This window comes from Tetrao urogallus (genome assembly GCF_951394365.1).
Source record: "Tetrao urogallus genome assembly, chromosome: 5".
Classification (NCBI taxonomy): Eukaryota; Metazoa; Chordata; class Aves; order Galliformes; family Phasianidae; genus Tetrao; species Tetrao urogallus.
Window position 1 is genome coordinate 35,264,775 of NC_136818.1, and position 19,561 is coordinate 35,284,335.

General features: G+C 36.9%; 1 protein-coding gene across 1 annotated transcript in view; it reads right to left on the minus strand.

Annotated features, from left to right (window-relative positions):
* Positions 1-1,320: 1,320 nt before the first annotated feature.
* The window catches only part of LDB3 (LIM domain binding 3), a gene marked incomplete at both ends in the record, with an annotated part of 111,829 nt that continues 93,588 nt past the window's right edge, over positions 1,321-19,561 (minus strand). The window contains 7 exons of the mRNA XM_079536258.1: positions 1,321-1,410; positions 3,073-3,188; positions 4,474-4,594; positions 7,044-7,224; positions 8,424-8,724; positions 15,067-15,194; positions 17,421-17,465. Of these exons, the coding sequence (XP_079392384.1) occupies positions 1,321-1,410; positions 3,073-3,188; positions 4,474-4,594; positions 7,044-7,224; positions 8,424-8,724; positions 15,067-15,194; positions 17,421-17,465 (982 nt within the window). The remainder of the gene's footprint in view (positions 1,411-3,072; positions 3,189-4,473; positions 4,595-7,043; positions 7,225-8,423; positions 8,725-15,066; positions 15,195-17,420; positions 17,466-19,561) is intronic.

A 19,561-nucleotide genomic window follows, 5' to 3' on the forward strand; every position in this document is an offset into this window, starting at 1 on the left:
CAAAAAGAACAGTTTTATAAATGTTTGAGCAACTTCGAAGTTTTTTATAAAATATTTAAAAATAGGACTAAGATGAAGTGTCAAAGCTACTGTCTTACAATGGCAAATGCTACGATGTAGAATGTGTTATATTTAAACTGAGGAAAACAATAAAAAGCATCTGTCTGTGGTGTTATGCTGCCCAATGAATTTTTATCAACATTCATTTACATTGATAAAACATTGATTGATTACATTCCACAGGAGAAGTAAAGGTGCCTTTTTTCTATGTATGTGGGATAGATTTGGCAACTTTTTCAAGCTATCTCCCACTTTCCAGCTGTACTAGATAGAAATGTGTCTTCACTGTTAATCAGTGTTAAAGATCCAGAAATGGGTTCCTACCTCCCACTTTATATCAGTGGACATTATAAACCAAAGTAATGTTCAGGTTTGTTTTTTTTTTCCCACAAGAGGAAAGGTAAACTGTTTTTGAATCAATAGCCACAGTTCCTTTCCAGCCAGCCTGATTCCGTTCAATTTAAGAGCAGGCTGGACAAAGCCAGTTAGCCTTTTCCATTAAGATTTGAAAGTGAGGTATCTACTGCTCACATATAAGCTAAGTGCACTAGCAAGGTTGACCCAACCTTTCCTCAATCTTATTGGGTGTGGAAGGAGTTAATTCCATTTCCACTTCATTCTCAAACTAAGCTACTCATTGTCTCTTAGGCTTCAGAGCTACGTATGGATTCAAGGCAAACTTCTTATTTGGAAAGAATCTAAAATACTTGATGCTATGAGGTAGCACCACAACATAAAGGAATAGCACACACTTTTCATAGAGGAAACCCTAACCTATTTATTTCCCTTTGAAAGCTGCGCCCTTTGGTTCTACTGATTATTGTCCGTATAGCACTTACTCATTCTTTTTATGAAAGAAAATGAGCTATTACAAGAGATGAGTTATTACAATTACAATAACAGGACTTTTCCTGTTATTCTTAAACACTAGTGTGTGGTCTAAGCAGTAAAACTGCTGTGGGTAGTTCATTTTAAACTGTATTTATGTATTACATTTCAAATCACAGGTTTTAATCAGTATTTCTCCAAACTGCTGCACTAATAATCTGTTTTTAAATGGAGTATTTAATTTGGTTTTGATTGTTCATTTCATATGAACCATGCAAAAGCATGTTCTGCTCCTAAGGAACGAGTTAAAATGAAATTTTAGAAATATCAACTTTATAGCTTCTACCAAGACAAATGCTAGCCATGGTTATCAACTTTATAATTGCTCATTTAGTCATCAGTTTCCCCAGCATTACTGATTTCCAGCTCTTTTTAAACATTGATGGCATGGGCATGCTTCTTGCACAATGGCTTATCCTTCTTGGAGTAGAATGGTTGACCTTCCAAATTCACATGGCATACCTAGAATTAGAGAGAGACAGAGGGAGAGAGAGAGAGTTAGTTTAGGTCTTGGTTTGGTTAGTGGCACACTCCAACACACACAGGTGGCTCAGACTTCAAGACCCAGATTCTGATCCTCGCAATGCATGATTTTATATCGGCATGGTCCCAAGTGTACCTCCTGCCGTGGCACCACCAGATACTCATTCCTCTTATTACTTGGGTGTTTTTGTGATCAAGGAATGACTCAATCAGACAGCTGGTATCATTGAAATTGTGGATTATTCTTCAACGAATTAAGTTCACTGCCTGGCTTCGTAAGTGCCAGCGTTGACATAGCAAAGTGTGTGAAAATGCATAGCTGAGGGCAAGGTAGCCTAGATTTAGATTAGCTTTATCTCTCCTGGAATTGTGCTGATATCCACACTGGGCAGCACAACAACATGTGAGGTCAGAGTTAGCTAAACCTCTTAAGGAAGTCAGTGCATTAGAATCTAGTAAATGTTGTCCCTGCTTATGGCAGGCTTAAGACCAGCGAGAGATAACATCAGTGATGTGCCACTACATGGGGAAGGAAAAACCATGTGAATGGATACGAGGATAAGCACATCAGAAAAGATCTTGCATTTGACTTTTAGCTCACTGCTAAAAGGTGAAATTAGCTTCTACAAAAACAGCTTAGAGAAATACATTAACAAAAAGGATGTCACCTCTGCACAAAATTGAGTTGCTAATAAAATAAATACATAAGGATGCAGCTAGGTGAAAAAGTAAAAACAAGAACAGGAAGTATACAGAGAAAGTGTCTTTTATAAGTTACAAACAGCTGTTGGTTTGTGAAGGAGAATGGCTGCCTTAGTATTGCTTTCTGTGTTCAAATTTCAAAGATATTTCAGTTTGCATAGAAAAACACCTTTGTGGTACTCACTTCCAGATGCACTTAAAGGATCAGTAACCAGTTTAGCCTAATATATTTATAAATATTTCTATTCTTTCTGTTATTCAACCTGAATATTAAAGTTCAACAAATCTTAGAAATTGTCACTTCTGGTGTGGCCAACATATTTTTTTTTTAGCTAATTACAGGTTCTGTTACCTCATGAATAAGAGGTTGGGGAGCAGCACAGCTGTATTGGAACCGTAAGAAAAGTACTGCTTCTCATGCACATTTAACTACTTTGTGTGCAGTGTAGGAATATGGCCACACTACAACTGATGAGTGTGACCAACTTCTACATTAACTACTATTCATTCTCTCTAAACAGATTCCTTTTTGCAAATTTCAATAAGAATTCTGAATGGACATGCAAACTGCTCTGCTTTGTAACTAAGATTATGCCTATACTCTTCAATTGTATTGATTTATTTTAAATCCTAATTTATCTGGTAAATATTAAATTAATAGCAAATAGTGCTAGATATAAGTGTACATACAGACTCTCTAGAACTGTGTGATTTATTGAAGAGCATTCGCTTGTGCTAGTTAAATTTATTAATTCTAATAAAAGTTTACAGAGGAGAAATGACTCTCATCCCTCTCCATCTGTAACTAAGAAATGAAATTCAATCCCTCTGCATCCTAAGACATATGTTAGTCATTTCTGCTTCCAGGTCTTCTGGTGTTACTTAACAATTTATGATAAAAGCATAAAGAAATGAGATAGTATTTGGTATAGAACCTACAGCACAAATGAAGCAGGTATCATGCCAAGTATGTCCAAGGGCTTCAATGAATTTATCTCCAGCTTCAACAGGAAAATCACAGCCATGGCATTTTGTGCTGAACAAAGCAATGTAATCTAAAATAATAAAAAGCAAACTTAGAACAAACTCTTAGCATAATCACATTACACCCAAAAGAAATAGAAAGTTTCCAGAGGATAAATTTTTTTGATTACTTTTGCTCAGATTTTCTTACTATATTCATTGAAACACTCCCATAACAGAATTTTCGAGCTGCATTTTTTCCCCCCATTATTTAAATACAAATTCAGTGCAATGCCCTGTGGCTGTACAGTACTACAAGTTGTCATCACAAGCACAGAATATGCACTAAAAAATTCATCACATTCAAAGTTATGTTTAGAAGCGTTTGTTTAAGTTTCCATGAGTAGTTTTATTTAATGTTGAAATACTGTGGTTCTTCTGCATTAATAAAGAATATTATGGAAACCCCTTAACTGCTGCATAATACATCTCTGTTTGGAATATCAAGTCCAACTTGCAGATAACTTGAAAGAGACAAGCAGAATTTCAAGCTATATATGGAATTAATGAAAGTGATTAGAGGCTGTGGTGAAAACTGCAATTTTAAAGGATATCAAATCAATCATGCTGTAGGATTTTCTAAGAGCTACAATGACAGGAAAATCTGATTTTTGCAACCATAAGGAAGGCATTTCCAAAGAAAACTAAGCCAGAAGCACATTCACAGGACAAGGACGGGCTTACAGAGGGAATAGCAGTTTAACCTTTGCCTGCGTCCTGACCTTGTCAGGCCACTACATTTACCTCTTCTGTATTTTTGGAAATCCTGACTTTTTCCTTGCTAGTTGGCAAGAAGCAGCACTCAGAAAACAAAATCTGCACTACCATGTGTTGCACATCTGAGCAGAGCTATCTTTTCATATATTGATCCGTTTTAGGTTGGGGTAGAAGCATCAAACAACTTAGAGAGAATTTGGGCAGCAATCCACACATAATGTATAGAAGCACTGTCAGAAGAAGAGTTTCTCACCACAGTAACAGGAAGATTTTTAGTGAGCAGAAGATACCAGGGAAGTTACGGGGACAGGAGCAAATGTGAAGGGAGAGAAATTAGAGCCAACTGTTATAATAGGTTAGGGAGATAAATGAAGTCAGGCAATCTGGTACATAGGGGCAAAAAGACCAGCTCTCTGCCAACCTATCATTAAGTAGAAAAAATTCCAAGAACAAAACATTTTTAGATGTGGACAGTGGAGGCAAAATACATTCTTGGTTGGGTAGCTGGTTTTATTTTGTCCAGCAACTGCTTTATTTTATGTTGCTTCCGTACAACATGAAGCACACGAATGCTAAGCAGAACCATCCAGCTTGCTGTACCTTTCTCACAGTAAGGTTCTCCATCTTCCATGTGAAAGAGACTATTCCCAAATGGCTTCTTACAAGCAGCACAAACAAAGCAACTCGTGTGCCAAGTCTGTCTTAGGGCGTGCATCACTTCCTGTAAAATAAAGAAACAAAAATCTCCAGCAGAATAGCAAGCACTGCAACTATCTACTGGAGAAAAAATACAAGGCAGAGATGCTCAAAACTTTTCACTTTTGTTTCAGGCAGTTCCTTTCCTCAAAAGAGAGAAGTATAACAGAAACTAAACTCCACTGGAAAGACAGAAGTACAAGTACTGCAAAATTTCTAGAGCAACATATTTGCCAAAATGAAACAGCATAGTTCAGCCAGCTGTTTGTATCAACATGCCCAGTTGCTGTTGCAAAGGAGATTCTGCACATAGATCTCGATTTTTTTTTCTCCTTTTTTTTTTTTGACATTATGAACTCTTCAACGCAAGTGTATGATTTGTTATTTAATGTTTGAAGAGCAATTTCACCTCTGAGACCAAGAAATGCACGAAGGAGATAAATGATTTAAGTCTGATGTTTTCAAAGCAACTTCGATGATGTACTCATTTCTTCTAGCTTCTCACCAGAACTCTTTACAAACGTGATTTTAAAAAAGTTACTGGATTATGACTTACATGATTAGTCAAAATGAGTCTGTGCATCTGTTCCTAGGCCATGTGTTCATCACAAAAAAAGCAAATTCTGCACATGTTCTTTACAGAAGAGAAGCTTGAAAGTGTACAGGTGGCATTTTTTAAACATGCTTGTGATCCATGCTTTGTATAATCACAAGCACTGTAAAGCACCTAAGTTTCTGGCACCAACTGAGCTGTCTTTAAACTCCCACCATTCTCAATTGTTTCCTCCTCTCCTACATAGTCACCTGTGTTCATGAACAAGTGTTTACAGGACAAGACCAAGGAACTGACCTTCCTTTGGCAGGCTACCTTAACCCTTAGCAGTACTTTAGTTGTGTGTATAGCCACATAAAATCTTATCCAATGCCAAGAAATGGATGGCACAGGAAATAGGAATAGCCAGATTCTACCATGTTCTTTCTTCCATCCAGTATGGAGCAATCTCTATGCATTCTTATCTTGTCATACGTAAGTTCTGCAAGTCCAAAAGCTGCCGCAGTGTCTCTAATGTATAGTTAAGTACCTACTAATTTGTCAGTCTCGTTTGTCAGTGTTTGACAGTGTATCCCTGTCAAACTGTCAAAGGGCCAGATGCTTAACTAGAGTAATTTAGCTTTGTTAACTTCACTGAAATAGTGATTAAAGCAGCTGAGAATCTAGATTCTATTTTACATTGTTTCTGATTAAATACATAGGTTCTGATTATTTGAAACACTTATTTCTGTCGACTAAAATAAAAGAGACTGAAATCTATTTCCAAGCTTTAAATCTAAATAGTCAAGTTTATGCTTTGCATATAGAAAATCACCACTGAGTTTCATTAACTTCTGCTACTGTTTGCAAAACAGTTATCACTGATAAATAGGCTTGGATCCATTTATGAACCTCACTGAGCTAAGAAACAAAGAACAGATAGAGAAATCTTATTAATATAAATAGAGGCAGCTGGCATCTTTGCTATTTTCCTGATGAAAATCCATAATGATGGACTGATCTGTGCCAACATTAATTAGGTAAATCAGTACTCTGCTATAAAATTACTCCTACTGCTGCAGAGCCAGAGCTCCACCATAAGCATCTGATGCCGCCACCCCTAATCAGCAATAGCAGAGTAAAGCATCTTCTCAGTCAGTGCCAACATTCAGACAGATGTCAAAAGATGACAGCTAAGCAGTCAAAACTGATGTGGTATTTCTTTCTTCCTCGGTAAGAGAATCATGGCATATATATAGCATATATACATATAGTATGTAATTGCATGCATAAATAAACTGCTAGAAGTATCTTACTGTATTCAAGCCTCATTACCATATGGTATGCGTAGAACATATTTGCTTGTATCTAAGCATCTATTTTAAAAAGTTTGCATCTATTTTTGTCTCTCTTCAATTCAGATCATTTTATTTACCCTGTTTTGTTTGTTTGTTTTTAACAATAAGAAATCATCAGCATTCCTCTCAGCAGCTGTGCTGCTAGCTAACAGTGAAGTGCAGTATGAGCATTTAGCCCATCTAAGATCAGTCTTCTCCATGGAACTTTAGATTAAGTCAAGCATTAAAACATTCCAGTTTAAGTCTCCATTGCACAAAGACAAGGAAAAGGTAGATAAGATAAACATCCTGTGTGTTGGATAGCAGTGAACTATCCACAAAGCGTACTGTGTTTTACACCTGAGAGATGATAATTGGATTACTTATTCTATCTAGTTGGATAAAGTACAGGAATAGCCAAGATTTTGGTTACCTAGTGATTATTATAAAATAATGTGTTTCTCATTCCAAAATTATATGTAGGCTAAGGAAGTATTATCAAAAAGGGAGAAAATAATAAAATAAATACAAGCACTGCTTACAGTTTAAATTATTTCTAATTTCAGTAGGCCACATATAGCTGAAATAACGGTTCTCTTTCTTACCCCCATGATCTTAGTGTGGCATCTGGAGCAGGTCGGTGCAAAGAACTGCTCATAACAGCGCTCGCAATATACGCTATTCTGCTCTTCCACAAAGCACATATCAGCCAAGGATGTCTTGCAGTAAGCACAGTTGAATTCTTCTGGGTGCCAAGAGCGACCCATGGCTACTAGGAAGGGACCCCTGTGAACAGAGATATTTTTTACTGCAAAGATACTGAGTGACCCCAATTACAAACCCATTTTGCCAGATGCTGCATCCATGTATAACAAGCATTCTATTCAAATTATGAAGGTGCATATTAAAATAAGATCCAGAAACCTGACCAGAAAGTGTCTTTTTTAAGATTATTACTAAAACAGTTTGCCAACTGTTTAAAGTATTTAATTGTTTGGACACATACATTGTATTTACAAATAGCTTTCAGAAAAATCATCTATGGTTTTCATATCTGCATAGCTGTAAGTGATCTTTGTGACCAGCTAGAAAGACAGTAGGAAAAGACCAAGGTTTGTAAATCAGAAGATAAATCCACTATTTAAAATCACGAGAAAGCAGGCCAGTTTCCAAACCTACCCACATACACCCAATATCCTGCCGTATTTTCTTTTGAGAGACTGCTACGTGCTGCACGTTCTAGAAACGTTAGTATATCGGATGACAAGCTGCTGTTGGTTATATGGAAGACACAAATTTGTTTTGGTGATTTACTCTTGATTGTAATTACATGTAGCGATCAATTCTTTTATTACTGGAGTCTTTCTGTTTCAGAAAATATAAAGGGTGACGAGCAGTAGTTCCACTTCACCAAACTAGCTCCTTTTAGTGGATGAGACTGTCATTAAAGTGGATTACTTCAAGTTGGTTAGCAGTCCAGAGAGTTACACTGGGCGCCAATCCAGCAGAATGAACTGGGAAAGAAGGGAGAGGCATGCTATGAATCACTGATAATAGAGTGTGGGCATTATCTCTCCAGACACAAAAGCAACAATTACATCTGGCTGCTGTTCCAAAATGATGTCTTGTTCCTAGTCTACCATCCTCCTACTGGCCCCCAACATCGCAATGCAGTGGTGTATATACCTCCTTCAAGGGGTACTTCAGGGACCTTGTTTAAAAACTTGTTTAAAAAAACAGTAATTTGCCACAGCCTCCATGAAACAAACAACTAGCATGCATAACTTCACAGTGATAAAAAGTGAACTGCACCATAGCAAAATGAGCTCTAGAAATGTTAAATTAATGAAGCAGATAACAGACAACCCTGCTGAGTAATTTAACTGAGGCTTAGGCTCTGGTACTGTATATTAATGTATAAAAAACAGTCTCCCTGTTATATTGTCTTTTCTGCCTCGTCCCTCTTCAAAACCTCATGACCTTACCGAATTATGCTGTTACAGTGCCCACAGAGAGGAGTTCGGTTGCTGGCTGGAAAACGCTCAGCCCTCTGAATTGTTCCTCGGGCTATTGCAGGAGCCAGGGGAGAAGCTGAAACTGGAGACGGGTATGCAGATTTAGAGGCAGGAGGTGGTACTGGAGCACCCTTCGGAAGGATGTTCTTTGTGACAGTGGTGGTGGTTTTTCCAGGTGCAAACTTCTGGGAAAATGACTCATCTGTTACCCAGGGAGGACGGCTTGCTGGCTCCGTGTTGGCAGGGGTGTAGGAATGAACTGGTGCAGGTGCTGTTTAAAGTATGCCAAAAGAAACCAAGAAGGATTTTTAGGTCTTTTCTTCCCATAGCAAAACAATAACCAAAGCTTCAGAGGACAATTTATTATGGCCTCTCTTATTATCATTCGTTAATTCTGGACTAAAGCCAAGGATTTCAGCACAATCTTTGGCTTTTAATCTACATGCATTACAGAAAACATTGCCTGCTGGCTTGTAAAGACTTTGTGGAGACCATTCTCAAAGATATCTCTTCATTTTTCCAGTAGAAATGGATATGACAGTTCTGTGATAATTTGAAAAGCTGCCACGTAATCTGTTTTAAGGCAGGTTATAAATAGAAAGGCCAGATTGTGTAATGAAGTTTTAGACAGAATTCCCCACAGTTTCAATATGGAGTTATGCTTGAATTTTCATTACATTCATTAAAATGTAATGAATGTGCACAGACGTCAGTACTGTTTACCACTTGTAGAACGTTAGATTCGTAGGTTTCTGACAAAAAATAGACTCACACAGAGAACATAGAGCTAGAGAGCACTGTAAGCAACACTGAAGGAGCCAGTTCAGCTCACATGACCAGCAAAACAAAGCCAGCAGCACTCAGAGGAAGGCCAGACTTGCGGTTGTGACTGATCTTAAGTTCTGCTCTTGGCTCTGCCACAGACTTCCTGTATAAACTTTGAGTGAGTTGTAGTATCTCTGTGCCTCAGTTCCCATCTATAAAATAGAAATGCTATACTTCCTTTCTCCCACCTTTGCAGTACCACATAAAATCATCTGCGCAGAGACTGTGCCTGTTTGTATGTATCAGGCTTTCATCTTGGGTGGAGCTTTATCGCATAAAAATAAGCAGAAGCTAGAGCCTGTTCATACTGAGATGTTTTCCCACTGCCTTGCTCTTTTCAAAATGCCAGATCTGGCACTGTGCAGGACTGCAGCTATTGCCTAAGAAACTACCTCACTTTGCCAAGTACGGGAGTACTAAAAGCAGCTTTTCTTTTGCAAAGAAAACAAGCGAGGGATTGTCAGCATGTGTGAAAAGGAGTAAAAGCTTGGAGAGTTGAAGTGTTCTGCCCAAACCAGAGAGCACAGATTTGGAACAGAAGCCAAGTCTCCTGTACTCAAAGCAAACACTCTGCATAGTAGATCACGGTGCCAAAAAAATGATGAGCAAATATACCATTTGTGGCTTTATGGGGCTTTCAGGTAGAAAGGTATTTCAAGCAAGGAGAGGTTTAGAATACAAGACAAATATCTCAGGATAATAAAGTGGTGATAAGATTATATTTTACTTAACACTCCACTCCTCCCTTAGCTCACACTGCCACACAGAATAACATACATGGATTATTGTCCTCAATGTGGGTGCGTAAATCGCGTGTGTATCAACCTACTCTGGTCAGCCAGCTTAATCATCTCTGATTCTATTTTTTATTGGGTTCAGAGTTTCTAACACATCTTCTTGATCAAACGTTTTTGTTCTTCAGCATCAAGTTTTCTCCTTCATAAAACTGAATCTCCCACCTTAGCTTGAGGCTTCTTTTTTTCTCCTGGGAATGGTAAACATCGTTTAAAGATTTCTGAACAGAGTTTGTATCCAATCCCTTTAAACCCCGGGGCTGTTGCTATTTATGTATTATGGTATTAGGGTAGGCAAAATTAGAAGGCAATATTTCATCTCTAATTGGTGAGTTCAAAAGGCTCCCACCTATGAGACTCTGTAATTAAATAAGGTGACTTTTAGCTCACTCAGTTTTGTGGAAGGATTCTCCCTCCCCCACGGCCAGTTCTTGTTCATACAAAGTCAGGCAACGCATACCACAAAGGACCTAACAAAATGGTCAGATATTCAAACCCAGGGATCCAAAAGAAAACAATGAATACAGTTAATGTTTTTAGGATATATTTTTCTTAATGATTGTCTTTAGTAAATTAGGAGCTCTTTGTTTTCTGCTTTTTTCCCCCTTAATCTCATAATGTCATTGTTTTATTTTTCCTGTTTATTCTGATCAACGTAGACAGCATATGATTTATCTGGGTTCAGAATAGTCTAGACTCCTTTGAAGGATTAACACTTGGGATGGGCCTTTTTTATTCTCTATACCGTCTTCTATTTCTCCTTTTTCTCCCTTTCTGGCAACTAAATCCTTCATTTTCGGTTGCTGAAAGAAGATACCAAGGGAATTACTGCAAAATGACAAATACCGGGTGTTCACAACTGCTCTGATTTCTCCATAGTTAACTAACATTTCAGCCATTATCATTTAATTTTAAAAGCTGGATTTATTACTGTGTGAACAGGTTGGAATTACTGTAGGTTTAAAATGCCATCATTGCAATGCATTACACCTGTTTCATAAACAATGAGATTTTAGTAATTGTTATTAAAAAGAAATTACTTTCTTACTATCTTACAGTTATATTCCCTGAACTTACATGAACAGCTCTTTTTTCTTAGCAAGTACAGCCATATGAATTTACCTTGCATGTTTATATATTTCAAAATCTTTCAAAATTTATACAGCAAATAAAAGGTGCTGTTTGCTGCGCGTTGTGTCAGCTAACCTTTACCTGTTCAGCAGTGAATACTTGAAATAATTCAGTAACTCAACCTCTATCACCTTGTTTCTCAGCCTTCAGATTCTCTTCTAGTAGGAGAGAAACAATGGGACTACTGTTATGTGAAGAGAATGGTAGGAGAAGAAGAGATTTCTTAACAACTGTAAGAACAAGCCAATTCCGTGCTTCTGAGGAATTTGGAATTCTCATCAGCTCTTCGTTTACTGCCAATGGATATTCTTCCTCCAGAAAAAAAAGGTATGTTTTCAAAGATTCATGTAGTAATATATAGATTCATATAGTCTCAAAAGCTTTAGCCTTACAAACTAACCTGTGAAAACAATTTCTCTTTTTTTGTGTTTTGTTTTGTTAGTGGAATGCAAATTTTATTATTAGTTTTCCAGTAACAAATGCAGTTTATAATCACAAATGATTTGGCTAGTTCTACACATAGCGGCCATGTCCTTGAAGCCCCAAATATTTGCGTATACTGTTCAAATGCATAATAAAAGACAGACAAAGCAGATAATGCAACAGTCCTCTATAAGAAGACACTACCCTTATTCAGAAGTATTTAAAAAGAAATAAGAATATACATAACCTGCTATTCTAGTCTTGAATGTGTTAAGGCATTAGTGAAAAGTTTGTTGAGATCTGTGGGAATCTTTCTACTGATTTCTAAAAGAACAGATCAAGCCTTTACATTTGAGCCATTTTGCATATCTGAATAGTCCCTTTCTGGACTTACAGATTTAAAAGGGAAGATCTCCTTTCTTGTTTTTACGTATTGTGTTACTTTGTAGTATAAAGCTGGCATTTGGGTTGCTTGAAACAATGAAAGCACTATTGTAGTCTGGAAAGTACAGGAAAGAGAGATGCAAGTATTTTCTGCCATCTAGTGGACCGTGTTTAGAAAATAAGTCTATGTGCCTCTTAAAAGCACCTGATGTAATGTGTGAAACAGAAGTGGGTAAAAATCTCCGTGTAGGAACAACAGAAACAAAGATTTTTAGCAGCAGAAAAGTCCTAGCAGTTCTTCTCCTTCCTTTAAAGCATAGACTTACTGATTTACTCACATCTGAGCTACATATTCAACAATGCAGTTTCACTGTGAGATTAGTTTCAGTGTAAACAAGATTTAACCCCATTACTTTTCAATATGATCCAGATTAAAATAGTTTCATAGACCTTCTTAAGTGGCTGATTTTTGTTTCCGGATGTTGCACATATGGGGCTGTATGTTTTAATCTGAAAATTGCTAGTGTGGAATTTTAGAGGAAGTAAGGCATCCTATTCCTATTCAGTTAACACTGACTGATAGCATAAAGGAATTCCTTTGCTAAATTCCCCACTACAAATCCTTCACAATATTCATTATTTCAGCCTTTTCATGCAGTGGATTTACAGAAATGGAAATCTAAAGCTTATTGGTTAGAGTGAGAGTACAGCTACTGCTAAGGCCTGAGGTTGTACTTGGAGGAAAAAGATGAATATTGTGGTCTCATCTTTTATCCTTCGAGAATAGTTGATCTTTTCAGATTAAGGTTGCATTTTACACTGCAGAGCAGAATTTATATGCACTGGCAAAGTTGGATGAGAAGCTTTTCTAACTACTTTCTTGGTGACAGGATCTATCGGTGACAGGAACTGTTCCTTCCTCCATTTCTTCCAAGCAGCAAGTTTCTGTTTGCTTACAACTGCATCTGTCTTTAAGGCCAGGGTCACGTTCCAACTGAAGTGCTACAACACTAAATGAAGAATACTTGAAAGAGGTACCAAACAAAAACCAACAACCTACAATAAAATGACTTTCTGTTAAACCTCATGCACCTGAGTCACTCTGGGGTTTAATTAGAGAGGTATTTTATAATTCTTTATTTTAAAACTTCTATTTATTCTCAAATATCTCTCTGCATCTTCCTGATGAGGGGAAGCACAGGAAGATGTGCTGGTCTCTTCTGTGGTAACTGATGGCAGGACAGGCAGGAACAGCACAGTGCTGTGCTACAGGAGGGTCAGAGTGGAGATGAGGAAAAATTCCTTTCTTGTGAGAGTAGTGGAACAGAGGAACAGGCTTCCTACTGATAGGGTTGATGCCCTATGCTTGTCACACTTCAAGAGGCATTGAGCACCAGTAATTATCTTTAACTTTTGCTCATCTCTGACATGGTCAGGCGGTTGGATCTGATGGTCTTTGTGGGTACCTTCCAATGGTATTATTCTGTTCCAGTCTAAACTCCTGAGTAGAACAGAGAGACTTACTGTTTTTCTCTCTGTGAACTTTAATGCAATTTGCATCTGTTGTATTACATTTGTATAATTGCAAATTTTCTCATGTCCTCTGGAATACATTATATCCTTTCATTACCTACAAAAGAAGAATTTCCCACATGCAGGCAGGCAAAGCTTCAATTGGAAATAATTTTGCTGTCTACACAGTGACACAGAACATATTTTTCATACTGCACTTTTTAAAGTAATGGGGCTCAAAACCAGCAGTATAAGGAATTGCAAAGAAGATGCCTATCACAGAAAGTAAAAGTTGGGCCTCTTATTCTGAGCTGAATTAAACAGTCAGCTTTTTCCCTAACAGATATGTGTATTGGTTTATGTCTGCTGCAGATCTGTGTAAACTAGAGTTTTCACTGCCCTCAAACAAGCTTGGTATTTTGTACTAATCAGTTTATTTTGAAGATACTTTCACTTTCCACAGCTTGCTCTAATCAGCATTATGGAAATAAATCCTCTGTTCTCATCTTTCCTTCTTTTGCAGGACGGAAATACCATTTGACTGAGAGCACAGTATATGCTGACTCACCTAACCAAAATCAAATGAGGAGAAAGTGAAACCTTGATTGACTTTGAGATCCCTGTACAGTTTGTTAAAGCTCCGAACTGACTTTTTTTTCCACCTTCATATCTCAAATACAAAGATAGATATAAAGCAGGCAGACTGATTTAAGTAGAATTTCTCAATCAGTTTCATTGCAGTAGATCCAGAAATAAAGCACTGCAGAAAAGAATGAGCTTAAGACTGTTAGAATTGTTGAGCTTTTCATACATACTTGGCTGTCAGAATAAAAATCAACATTTTAGTTACCTTGTTAAGAACAGAAAACTTAATTTGAAACAGAATTGCATTTAGAATTAGATTGCTAACTCATTTAATTTGTTCATTTTGAAGGTTCACATTTTGGTCATCACTAGTTTTAGAAGTTGACTCCATTTGTAACACATTAATACAAACAGGATTTAAATAGCATCAAGGAGTATATTTTCCACCTAAATGAATAATCAAATATGTTTCTTCAGTAATTGGATCTGTGGGAAATGGAAGCATAGTATTACTAAGTACTTTAAGTCATTCTTTAATCCAAATACAAGCCTGAATTTTAGAAATTCATTATGTGGTTTTCTCTATTTTGCAAATATCCTACTTCATTTATTTTGTTTCCATCCTAAGGTGTGCTTTCTTAAGCTATTCTATCAACTAGGAAGTGCCCTGAGGATCCTAAATAGGTGTACTGGGCTTTTTGCAAATGCACTGATTTTGAGAAATGAGGCTATACACCATTTTTACAGACTGCTCCCTTGCTTATCTTCTTTCTCCTACATTTGGTCCACATTTTCACTAATACAACATCATCCTTGATCCTAAGCTGAAACAACATTGTCAGTTCAGTTGGTTCTGTGCATATAAATTTCCTGATAACACACATGTCCTATAGCAAAATGAACATATTATTTTTCTAAAAGTAATGCCTGTGCATTCCGGTACTTGGAAATCTCCTTACCTGGCTGGTAGACAGAGGGCTTTATGCTAGCAGTAGTGACAACTCTTGGTTTTGAAGCAGCAGAAGCAGCAGGACTTTCACCATAGCTTGCAGAAGCTGGCACTGGTGTATATGACTGGCTTGTGTTTCTAAAAACAAAACAAAGGTATCAGCAACTTTATAAACAGCCAAAGTTATTGAGTACAAAAGGAAGAGATTTGGATGCTTCCTTCCGAAGTACCCCAGAAGAACTGTGAGAGCTAGAGAGAGAATGCAGTGAGAACCACTAATCGTTATCATTCTAAGAGAGGCTTGAAAGTTCTTTGGAAAGAAAAATATCATAAATTATGATCTCAGTCTAAATTCAATGCTATTTTTTCTGAGGTTTGGATTCAGCAACTGAAAAATACATGACATGAAATACTACTATGTGATTTCTGCATTCCTAGATAAAAACTTTTGCTCAGGGGTTCAAGCATCAATAATGATTTTTTTTTTTCTCCATTTTATGGCTTAGATGGTTATTCTGTGTTTGATTATAGTAACATGTTGAAGTATATGCCTCTTCTACTTGCCCGTTACTTAGGACGATTCTGTTTGTAGTAACTTTGCTTCACAGACACCTAAAAGAGCATGACAAACAAAGCAAGCAAGAAGGAATGAATTAAAGAAGTACAGAGAAGGGAAGTAACAAATACTGAGATGCCTGCAGTAATAAAAACGTTCAGTGTTCAATATCATTTTAACTCACCTCAATAACATAAACATAGTATTACTCTTTCAGTTTCACTATCTCAATGAGACAGGTATCTACCAACTTGTGCTGAGATTTTAGGAGTTGCTTCTATGTTGACTTTGTCTATAAGAGACAGTTTGTAAGCATAAGAAAAGATGTCCTGATTTGCAAGATCATGATCTATTGTGGCTCGTTCTTTCTCTGACAATGGAAGTAGATCCTATCTGGAGAGCATGTTATAATTTTTACCTATGACGAAACCAGCAAATTTCTTCCAGTGGTTTATATTCTCACAAATGTAAACTTTTGATTTGATTTTTAATTGTTAACAAAATAAACTTATCCTGGCAATCCAGCTACTCTGCTACTCTGACATTACTTACACAAGATCTAGCCTGCAGAGCACTGCTGACTCAGGCTGGTTTATTTTGTCTACTGAGTCCTAGAAACATTGCTGTTGCTATAACGACTGTAGCTAGTTATTTCTACACCCACTCTAGGGGCTAGGGCTGGATTCTGTTGTGAACTGTACCATGATTTCACAACCACCAAAGCACAGTATACCTTTCAATTTTCCATTCCTAGCATCTACCTCTGCACCTATGATGCATAAGAACAAACTCTACTTGGGGTCACTGGAGAGGGGATCATTGCTTCCACTGTAGCGCAGACAGGAAGAGTTATATTTCAGGGACTTGCAAAACATCTTTAGCTGAATATGCAACATCTAAAGATTTCCCATTGTTTCAAAATCTATTATTCAAGGTAAACCACACAGAAAAGCAGTAAGAAATACTTACCTTTACAGGATCAGTGATCAATATTTACTATGTGAACAGAAAGTTTTTAAACTGTGCGTGTCATACAGACTTAATCTGAAAACAATTTACACACAAGAAAGCCTACTCCCAGATGTGCAGTTTCACTGACGGCAAGATTCATTTCAGTGTTTCTTAACACACAAAACGCAAAGAAGTTCTGAGCCAGATTAGTGATACCTGAACTGCCTTGAAGAAAAATGGTTATTAAAAATTCAAGTGTTTTTTGAAGTTAAGAGTGTGATAAAAACATGCTACCAGATTCCTTGTACGTGTAGGGAAATTAAAACAAAATGACAAAAGGAAAATGCTGAAAAGAATTCTATTCGTTGTATCAAGTTAATGACAAAATTAGAAGTCAATCACTAAAATCTATTGCAAATGTATGATGAATATTAAATACAGTAAGAAGATAAAGAGCCTTGTCAAAGAGAAATGAAGTGTTATGAAACATCATTACAGGTTTTAGTGAAGTTAAAAGATTTATCAGGTAGAATTTCTGCTGAAGGAAATAGAGTTATCATTAAAGAAAAAAATGGAAAGGAAGGAAGAAGGAAAGAATGAAAAAAGATGTCCTAAGTGCTGAAGATGCTGTAATGTAAGAAGAAGCAACAGCATATCTAAAGCAGTGAAAGCACCTTTACTGGATTTATCTGTAGCAGCCAATGGCATGTGAGAGGCAATGAATTAAATACTGGCTCTGAACACTATTAGTTTTAAGAAAGTAAGGATTTTCATGTTAATACTTCACTGGATGCAGCAATAGACTGGGCTGTTAAGTGCTTTTAAGGTATAGTAGCTGCACAAAACATTTTTTATACCTCTTCGACTGGTAGCTGATGGAGGTGGAAGAATGCCGGTTGAAACTAAAATGAGACAAAAGTTGTATTTGAAAAGAATGTATCAAGAAAATAGTGACATCTTGTCTTACAGAGATTTTTCTTATGAATAGGAGATATTTTTAATAAGTGATAAACTAAACAACATGTATATACTTTTAATAATGTAAGATCAGTATTATGTTACATTTTGCTTGTCTTATTAAAGCTGGGAATCATAGTGAAACCCGAATAAGGATTACAAGTAAATGAGTAGAGTATATTGCTTTGTAATTCACTCTCAGCCCCTTCTGTTCATTTTTTAGTCGTGGAATTACAATTCAACCACATTCTTTGACATTCACCATCAATTTGTAATGCCACAACAATTAGGTATGAATTTTCTTTTGTCAATAACATAAGCTTAATTTACATACAAAGAAAACTTGAATTAACCAAAGTTCAAAGATCAGCTAAGTTTCCTGGCTAATTATGGATCAAACAAAGATAACCCCACAGAAAGGACAAGAAAAAATAGTTGAAGTAGCAGAATCAATCTATCATGAGCAACTTTTCCATTGCAGTACTGTTCTACTGTTACACACTAAACGGAGCCCTGGGTGAATAGGCAGATTTTTTTTTTTTCCTTGGGGAAACAACATCATTCCAGAAAAAATGCTTCCTTCGTGTAAATACAAGAGGCACTGAGTCCCTGCAGAGCATAGGATATGAGAAACAAGGGGGTTCAGAATGAACATAGCTCCTGCCTAAGTGCAGAGCAGTACAGAGCTGTGTGGCAACAATCACACCATGAAGGAACACAGCCTACATTTGCCATAAATAACAGTAGGATCTTGTCATGCATCAGTTATCTTCTTAGCTTCTGGAGAATTTTTTCTCTTTATCACAGACAGTGCTTGGATTCAGACCCTAGGATCATAGCAGCTATGCCTTTCTTGTAGAACCATAATCCTGACTCTTTGCTTCTCCTGTTGCTATGTTCCCAGACTGCTGTCTTGCTTGTTGCCCTGCTTTTACCCTCCTAATGGAATAACCAATTGCATAAAGAGTTCTGTCACTTATTTTAAAAACTTCTGCTATGCTTTCTTTATTTTTTGTAAATATGATTTCAAGCGCAAAAGTAACATTAGTTCTGCAAGTTTAAAAGGGCAGAGAAACACAATCAGTTAAAGGTTAATGACTTCTAACGTCCTTCTTCAGGAAGATTATGAAAATTTTAGCCATGTCAATTGCTATGCATCCATGCAGCTTATTCAGAAAAGTAAAATCAATATAGAACTGCTCTGTCAAGGTTTAAAATCAGATTTAAGTGGCTAAGGACACTGACCAAGAAATCATCCCGTATTTTCTTGGTAGGTCTCTTTAATGTAGCTGGAAGGGGAAAAAAGAAACTACTGAATCAGCAGTGGGACAACCTCCGGCTTGTTCTACCTGTACATGTTTTACAGGATGGAATACTGCTGTAACTAAGATCATCCATATTTTATTTTGAACTAAAGTTATAGGAACTGCTGCTATGCTCCAATGGTAGATGATACTTGACCTTTAGAACTGTATTTTGGCATGCTAATACATTTCTTGATTTCTAAATCAAAACTATCAGATGTTTGACAATTTGAATTACAAAAGAATTTAGAAACTATGCCCTTATATTTGAACGCCGGCTACAGTATGTGGCAGTTTTAAAAATAAATAAACATGAAACAAATGCAAAGAGGTAAGGAAGCTATTTCATCTGTAACAAAACACTCCAACAAAATGTGAATTTGCATTTTGCACTTGATTGCTAGGAGCCAATTTTTAACCAATTTTTTCCTATGAGTTTCTGATTTGCTTTTATGTCCTAAGGCTTGTCATATTACTGCACTACTGAGAGAGGTACTACCTAAGAGAATAACACGTGCCAGCTGATAACAACTTGAAGTATATGTCAATATCCTTGACTTAGAATAATTGCCAGCCATGAACAGTAGCTTTTAACAGCCTGATGAAAGCATTACTCTCTGAAGTGGACACTTGTTTTTGATAGGTTCTGAGGCTTTCAGGCTGGAATGTATCTCAGATGTCCCTCATTCAATCTTTTGCTCAAAGCAAGGTGAGCCATTAGATCAGACCATACTGTT